This window comes from Triticum aestivum, chromosome 6A (genome assembly GCF_018294505.1).
Source record: "Triticum aestivum cultivar Chinese Spring chromosome 6A, IWGSC CS RefSeq v2.1, whole genome shotgun sequence".
NCBI lineage: Eukaryota > Viridiplantae > Streptophyta > Magnoliopsida > Poales > Poaceae > Triticum > Triticum aestivum.
This window is the reverse complement of record NC_057809.1, coordinates 599,246,436-599,255,009: the sequence shown is the minus strand read 5'-3', so window position 1 is coordinate 599,255,009 and position 8,574 is coordinate 599,246,436. Positions and strand designations below refer to the sequence as shown.

General features: G+C 40.6%; 1 protein-coding gene across 1 annotated transcript; it reads left to right on the top strand.

Moving 5' to 3' along the window:
* Positions 1 to 307: 307 nt before the first annotated feature.
* Positions 308 to 8,552, top strand: LOC123128866 (chaperone protein DnaJ). The gene is made up of 11 exons (XM_044548975.1): positions 308 to 711; positions 2,056 to 2,124; positions 3,415 to 3,507; positions 3,677 to 3,807; positions 4,474 to 4,669; positions 5,377 to 5,552; positions 6,143 to 6,272; positions 7,233 to 7,393; positions 7,498 to 7,577; positions 7,747 to 7,846; positions 8,149 to 8,552. The coding sequence occupies exons 1-11, from the start codon at positions 427 to 429 to the stop codon at positions 8,192 to 8,194; spliced, it is 1,467 nt and encodes a 488-aa protein (XP_044404910.1). The 5' UTR covers positions 308 to 426; the 3' UTR covers positions 8,195 to 8,552.
* Positions 8,553 to 8,574: the final 22 nt, after the last annotated feature.

Genomic DNA, 8,574 nt, shown 5'->3' with positions numbered 1-8,574 from the left:
CCCTGATCAATGGCCTTCAACCGGATGACAACATTTTTTTTGAGTTTGTTGATTGTTTTTGAGATAGCTCCCCACTTATTTCAAGTGGTAACCGGACGACAACATTGACGAGTGGTATTTTTGAGCACACGCTTAATAAAATGATTACAGTTCATGTAGTTGAAGTTTGTAATAATAAAATTGAGTAGTGTGACACAACCATGGCAAAATTGATAATAAAAAACAAAAAGTACCAATGATCAATGTATTCCAGCGGACACTGACAGTGTGGGCCCACCCTACTCGTCCGTCGTCCCCTTCCCCTCCCATCCCAACTGCAGCTCACGCGACACGAGACGCGGACCAACGCCCAGCACACGACACGCCCCCCGCCCCGCCGCGGACCAGCAGCGGCTCCCAGAGAAACCCGCCGGAGCGCGCGGCTTAATGGCGCTCGCGCTCTCCACGCTCCCCTTCGCCCCCTCCACCCCGGCGCCCGCCTCGTTCCGCCCCCGCGGGGCCCACCTCGCCCCCTCCCCCGCCGGTAGGAGCGGCGGCCTCGGCGTCGGGCTCTCCCTCGCGTGCGCGGCGCCGCGGAAGAACCGCGGGCGGAGGCGGCGCGGCGGGGGCCTGGTGGTGTTCGCGGCGGCCGACTACTACGCGACGCTCGGCGTGCAGCGCTCCGCGACCATCAAGGACATCAAGGCCGCCTACCGGAAGCTCGCGCGCCAGGTGTTCGACGCTTGTCCCCCTCCCACTTAAGCCACATCCCTACTCGTTTTATGGGGTTCTATCTATTTAAAAGTAGTGCCATCAGCCTGTCACACTGTCTATTTAAAAGTAGTTCCTTGAATCACACATGACGCATTGTTTTGTTTGGATAAAGTGTGGATAGACGCACCCTAGCGAACTGTATATAACCCTAGCAGTGTTATCTTGCTACTTGCTACAATGGACCAACTTCTCACCCCCTCCTGTAAATTGTGACCCATATTAGTGTTGGTGAATTGGATGATATGGTGAATAGTTCGAGTCTCATTTTTGTTATACTATCATATCAGTAGCCTCTAGAACTTTGTAGCCGCAACTCACAATGTAACTTAGTCCAATCTCTTTGCTGGCTCAATTTGATTTTGCTCTAGGTCTTTGCGTTTTGGAGTGTTGAATGTTTCGCAATAACCACTCCCTACTTTCTATTTTTGTGCATCTTCGATATTGCACAGGTTCGCTTTTATACATGAAAATCCCTTATTAGTACAGATAATAACACCACTAGGTCTGACAGCTGCTTTGTAATTTTTTAGATGAGAGGTAATTTTTTTTAGAGGTTGAGTCCTGACGCCATTTAGAGGAATTTTGTGTGATATCTTCACAGTTACATCCACATGACCACATCATGGTGTTTCATTAACTTTCTATCATTATAATTTTTCTCACCGCTCCAGCAATGTTGACAGACACTGCAACGTTTAACACTGGAAAGTCTGACTCTCCTACCCAATGGCATCAGCGTGCCATGTAGAAATCACCGGCACCATTGCTAGTTGCTGCCACGCTAGGAGCCTGAATCACGTATTGATGCTTTTAGGGCAAGGCCTAACATCCAATCCAACATTTTTGTCTTCAACCACATGCCATTTACAATAGCTATTTTTGGGGCCGTTGGAGTTGGCTTTGGCCATAGGAGGGGGATCAGATGACATTGCTCGTGAGTTGAGAATAAAGGTAGACCCCCAAAGGTCCTTCTGCTTCACATGAATCTGGCTGAGCAAGGGTGCTGGAATCTGGAATACCATTGGAAGTCTACAAAAGTCTGATTTTGGACTAGGACATGATCTTGTATTGGGATTATAACAGCCCTAAAGCACCCTCCTTGATAGGTTTGAAAAATCTTCATTCATACCTTTTTTTTAGAACATAGACACGGTTGACTTTCATGATTTAAAATTTGGTGTGACATTTATCACGTTCACCAACTGACATGGTTTTGCTCTATTTCTAGGTTTCTCACGCATGATGTATACATTAGATTCAACTTCCATTAAAAACTACTCTTACTTTGTCTTTACCTTGTAGTATCATCCTGATGTTAATAAAGAACCTGGAGCAACCGACAAGTTCAAAGAGATAAGCTCAGCCTATGAGGTATGCACTACATGGTCCCATAAATATTTTGGCTCCATGTGTTTGTATGCTGTTCTGACTCCTGACTATTCTGAGGATATGTTATGTATGGCCCATTGTGAAAATGTACATAAAACATCCCTCCTAACAGGCCCTCAATGTCTTGATTCATAACTAGCTTTCTTTGTTAAGAGTTCAATTATGAATTATCACCTTACCAAGTGGCAAGTGATGGCTTTTAGCTTTTCTCTGCAACCCAGAAATCAAATATATTTAGGAACAGAGGCACTCACAGAGCAATTTGCACAAAACCTAAAGCACTATTCTAAGTAATGGAGTAGTGGGTGGTTGCAAATCAACCCCCTCATCTAAACTTGCACTTCCACTTTTAGGATAGAGAATATAAAAGCACACATATTCAAAATATTTTGAACTTATGTTTTCGATAATAGTTTGCCATTGTCAGCAAAGTCATTTTATCTACCTTAGAAACATGCTGAGTTTTTATTGTTTACTCAGTCGTCTGTCGCCACTCTATCCATACGCGGTCTCAAATAAAAGATAAAGATTGGTCAGGTAAATTAGTGGAGTAGCTTCTTGAGTTTACCCTTATTGATTCATGTTAAAATGAAAGTATTTCATCCAACTATGAGGTCCTGTGTGCAAAGACTTTACGGAACTTTGTCAATGTCTACTTTGGAGGTACTTGCCGCCCTGGTAAGATTATAGGATATTGACTGCCATAAGAAGATAGGATTCAAAGATCCTACAACGTGATCTTGAGAACCTTGGTTAGGAACATGAATTATTTCCCTGAAGGCCTGAACTACCATAGTGAGTTGGGCGCTTAGGCAAGGTTAATTTGTCCAGATTAGGCTATATGACTTGGAAGCTAATTTTTTTTAACAAGTTAGCATACTCTGAACCAAGGTTTATGTGGGTATAGTTCTTTGGCTCACCTAGACTAGCAGTATTGGTTTATGTGGGAAATGTCTTATCTGTTATATTTCTTCTCAGTCTTAAGCTATGCCCCCCCCAAACTTACTAATATATATTGCTTCAAGGCACTGAAACTACGGAATGTCTATGTCTCCACTCACACATTTTAGTAATTTGTGTGTATTGTACAAAGTACTGTGTGCTACAATTCAACCTACTTAGGAATCAATTTGGATGACATTGCCTATCTGAGTAATGAGTTAATTTGTCTTGCTCCACTGTTTACTAGATTTCATCAATGATTAATGCCGTTTTCATTCCCTTTTTGTCTTCTATTCCATGTTTTGGGGTACTGAATCTCATTATCATCAGGTTCTGTCAGATGATAAGAAGAGGGCATTGTATGACCAATATGGTGAAGCCGGGGTTAAGAGCGCGGTTGGGGGCAACGCTGGAGCTTATACAGTACTGCTTTTCAACTCTTTGCTCTAGCATTTACATCACAGTATCTTTAAATTTGATTATATTTCTGTTACTAGAGTTCATTGGCTTGTAAGAATACTAGACTTAAGTAACTACTGCATGCCTTTTCTGCTTAAACAAGGTTTGAATTCTTTCCCATTTCTCTGTGCAGTCGAATCCATTTGATCTGTTTGAGACATTCTTCGGAGCAAGCATGGGTGGTGGTGGTGGCTTTTCTGGTATGGACCAGAGCGCATTTAGGACACGCAGAAGGAGCACTGCTGCTCAGGGTGAAGACATCAGGTTTGTTGTAAGAAGTGTTGAAGTGAAATAATATTCAGACCCCAGCTGTTTATCTAGTTAAAAAGACTCGCTAGATCTATTAAGACAATATAAGTTAATGAACAATAATTATCATGTTTACTAATCTGCACGAATTTGGTCACAACTGCATACTTTTTAGGTCCGGCATTATTTGCGTTAAAGTAATACTTAAGCATTTATGCTGTGCTGTGGTACTGCATGGAATAAGCGGTTGCCTGTAGACCAATGTATCATTGTTTTTAAGGCGTCCTGCCTTGGACGCTTAGGCGATAAGGCGCCCTGGTAGTGCCTTACAAATATGCCCGCCTTAGGCGCTTAGTCGTCGCCTAGGCGGTAGAGCGGGTGGTGCTCGCCTTACCGCCTTAAAAACAATGCAATGTATAGTATCACTATTATGAAATTATAGTATCACTATTATGAAATTATAGTATCTTTGTTGTCTTATGTTTGTTACGCAACAAATATTGTGGTTGGTGATGCTGGCACATTGCTTGTGGCTGGGGATAGTTTGAGGAAAGAAACCAATATTACTGTTCCACCAGATTCTTCTACAAAGTTGTTATGTAGCTGCAATTTATGACATTTCGTATATATAAAGAATAAATCTAGTGTGAATTCTAGACTTACATAGATTTATTCCACCAGATATGATGTGATTCTAGGGTTCTCAGAGGCAATATTTGGAACAGAAAAAGATATCATATTATCCCATTTGGAGACTTGTGATGCTTGTAGCGGTTCTGGTTCAAAGGTTGGCTCAAAGGCAAAAATATGCTCCACATGTGGTGGGCGAGGGCAAGTAATGCGAACGGAGCAGACACCATTTGGTCTCTTTTCCCAGGTAACCATGGAGCATAAATGTTAAAATCCTTTGTATCATTATTCCAGATCTTAACCATGACTGCATACTGGCAACTGTGTGACAGCTTCATATAACAATAAATAGCTTTGGCCCTATATTTCATTGCAAGGTAGTGTTACAACAAAACAAAATTTAGACAAAGCAAAGTGAGGTCAAAAGCAAAGAATTGAAAATGAGATTTCATGAAACTAAGGAAAATATACTTGCACTATACACTGGGGTACAAACAAGTTCTCTTTTGTTCTAAGTGAATAAGAAGGGCTGGAAAATTACAGAAATGGAACCTCACGATTTAGAGTAGCAAGCAAGAAAAGGTGAGCAAGAACAGGGGGCTGAAACATATTTACTTCGGAATGCACCTATGAGCTTAGCACCGACGCAAGTTGTGTTCACTCCTGAATTGTTTTGGGTAGAGTTCCTTTTTATTTCAAAAATGAATAATTCTTTTTCAAGAGCGCCTCTAAACCAATTTCAATGGGTTGAATCGAAACAGCCAGAAGATGACATTTTGCACTAATTTAGCATCATGTGGAACATGACAGATCTCATCATTTATCTTGTCATCCTTGTTTGATGCTAGTTGGTGCTGAGTTATACTGATTCTCTCTTCGACTCTAGTTTAATTTGATTATTTACTGCAATTTGCGATTATTACATAAGAGCTTTTCTTTTTTCTTATTTTGTAGGTTTCTATTTGCCCCACTTGTGTAGGAGAGGGTGAGGTCATTTCAGAGTATTGCAGGAAATGCTCTGGAGAGGGGCGTGTTCGTGTCAGAAAAGAGATCAAAGTAAAAATCCCTCCAGGAGTTAGTAAAGGTAGCACTCTTCGTGTACGTGGTGAAGGTGATGCAGGACCGAAAGGGTAAGCAAAGCAAGATCAAACATAAAGTTTATACTTCGTTCCTCAAACATTTTGAAACAATCGCAAAGTGATCATTGCGGTCTTGGAAATTATGTGGATCTTTTCTATAGTATTGCTGATCGCTTTGCTTAAGTTTACTTGTAGCCTATCTTGCATGTGTTTGGAATTAACTATCATTAAAACACGGTAATTGGGCCATGGAGTATCGCCAATGGCATTCACATAAGATGCACACGTCATTCTTGAATTGCTTTGTTGTCTTTCTGCTAGGCGAGTGGAAGTTTGTGGCCACCAGCCAGCAGCAGATTTTTTTTCTTGAGATCTCGGACTGTGCATGTGTGTTGTGCAGACACTATTTCAATATTATTTCGTATTTGTAGAGGTGTATTGCAAGAATTTATGATTTATAACACCTACAGTTAAGAATAACTTTCAGGAAATGTTCAGATTTATTTGTTTGTTATGTGCCTTGCTTTAGCTTTCATGCAATTGTTGTAGTTCCCCATTTTCTGTTTTTTAGTTTTTATATCTTCATTGCGTGGATATCCAAATAAATCCGTGCTGAAATCCTTTTTTCTTGTGGGAAACAGAGGGCCTCCTGGAGATCTTTTTGTCTGCCTTGATGTAGAGGAGCCATCCGATATTAAAAGGGATGGTATCAACTTGTATTCAACTGTGTCGATAAGCTACATTGAAGCTATTTTGGGTACAGTTCAAAAGGTAAATCTTTCTCTTTAGGAGTTTCCTTCTCTTCATGATCATCAATTATGATATTTTCTTTCAGAAATATTTCATTGCCTTTCTTCAGTAAGCACATATTCGGTTGAATGTATGAAGTTCTCACTTTACCTTTTAACTGGTGATTAGAACCAACCCAGCAAGCAAAAATGAGATCTAAACCTTACTAAAGTAAAATAGCTTTATTGCAGTTTTGATGCAACCACCAAATTTCTAGTGGAGGTGTATGTGTTGATCACAACCCAAGTACGTGGGAGTTCATTCCCATGTTGCTGTTGCATGTATTTGGCGTATTTCCCTTGGAAACCAAAAAAATTAGTTGACAGCCACCTGACTCACAGTAATCATCAAACAGAAGAACTGATAGTGTTTTAATATTAATGCTAAGCTTAACTATGTCTTGGACTGTTCAGCTCTTATTTTAATGCTATTTTTTCCTGTAAGATAATTAACTCAAATCACTCAAACTTTAAATCATTGTAAATGAAATGAAAGCAAGGTTTTTCACTCTATTAGTGTGTCATTAACTCATTATACCGACCTAAGCTAAATCCAAAACCAGAGGAGGTGATACTTTGATCTTGACTCGGCGCCAAATTTTTTTTTGCGAATCTGATGCCACATTTTTTTGAGCAAATTTGATGCCACGTTTGCCTGGAAGCAAGTCTGTACTGGCCATGGTTTTGGTTTGTTAACCAAGTTGGCTTGAGCCAGGGCCAATGCTAGAGCTGCTGTTATGCGAGGCCTAGTCAATTCTGTTTTCCTTCAACTGATTTAAGTCTTTGTGCCTTCCTTAAACCATGTATGGTTCAGAGCAAAGTGACATGTTGGTGGATGTTTGTTTCAAGTATGATGGCAATATTGTAATGGTTCTTTATCGTTAAAAAACAAATACAGTATGGTGTTGTGTAGTCATTCCTTTTGAAATTTTGTTGCAAGCAGGTCAGAACTGTTGAGGGAACTAGTGAACTTCGAATACCTCCAGGCACCCAACCTGGTGATGTATTGGTCCTAGCGAAGCAAGGTGTTCCATCATTGAATAGGCCATCTATACGCGGTGATCATCTATTCACTGTTAAGGTCTCTATACCCAAACGTATAAGGTGAAAATACACTTCCCCTCTTGAGCCTTTTTATGAAGTATACACTAGTACTCTAGAGCTACATAAGCACTCGATCCTTATTTCTCTGAACTACTGCTATACAGTGGGCGCGAAAAGGAGTTGCTTGAGGAACTTGCATCGTTGAAAAATGGTGGTTTTGCCCGTGCACCGGTGAAGCCAAAACGTAAGCATGCAATATATATGCATAGATTTGATCCTTCCTCTTGTCAGCGGAAAGTTCATTTTAATTTGGATCGTTACCAGCGGAACATTGCTGTGTCCCATCGTTGCTGCTTGATAAGGGAATAAGGAACTTTTGTAGGAGAAATTAAACTCACATGTCTGTGTTGCAGCTGTACATAAAGAGAATGGAAGCCGCGCTGCTCCAGAAGTATCAGATCAACCTGATGATGGGGAGGGTGACTGGTTGAAGAAACTTTCTGATTTTGCTGGGTAAAAATGCTGCACTTGATTTCGTTATACTGCAATGCTGATGGGTGTTTGGTCTTGTTTACATGTCATCAATGCCAGAGGGCCTTATATCCTTCAGTATATTCTCACTGATCATATGTTGTTACATGTTGTCTGAAAAGATTTGTCGATGTAGAAATTCATGTCCAGTTCTTTTTTATTGTACTGAACCTATTAATGATTATACTGATTTTTTATTGGCTCGGTTCTGCAATCAATTGCATTTACGTTATCTCGTGTATTATGTCCTCATGTTGACCAAGTTGATTGTTGAATTCTTTCAGATCCATTGTCAACGGGGCATCCAAGTGGCTGAAGGACAACCTGTAGCCTGTAAATATTTATTGCATGATGCATTCTATTCAACACCAGTCATGGTGTTAACCAATCTGCAATTCTTCAATTAATCGGGATTCGACGAGCTGTTGCATGCATGTGTTCTGTTGAAGAGGCTCATCTTTTACGGTCTGTGGGCTGTGAAGTGGCAACGCAGAGGTTTAGTGTCAACTAATTTTATTGACGCCGTTTTTATTTTTTGAGAGGGATACCCTTGTAAAGCATGAATTTTGCTGTAGTCGCACTTGTATTTCCTAGAGCATGTAACAGTCGTCACGGCCGCAGATATTGAAATCGATGAAGCTACATTCTATGTAAATACATATATATATATATATATATTTTTCCGGTAGATCATCTCACAGTACAACATC

Coding starts and splice junctions, on each gene's coding strand:
- LOC123128866 (XM_044548975.1), top strand. CDS start 427: ATGGCGCTCGCGCTCTCCACGCTCCCCTTCGCCCCCTCCACCCCGGCG. Junction 3,808..4,473: donor GCTCAGGGTGAAGACATCAG/GTTTGTTGTAAG, acceptor TTATTCCACCAG/ATATGATGTGATTCTAGGGT. Junction 7,847..8,148: donor AAACTTTCTGATTTTGCTGG/GTAAAAATGCTG, acceptor GAATTCTTTCAG/ATCCATTGTCAACGGGGCAT.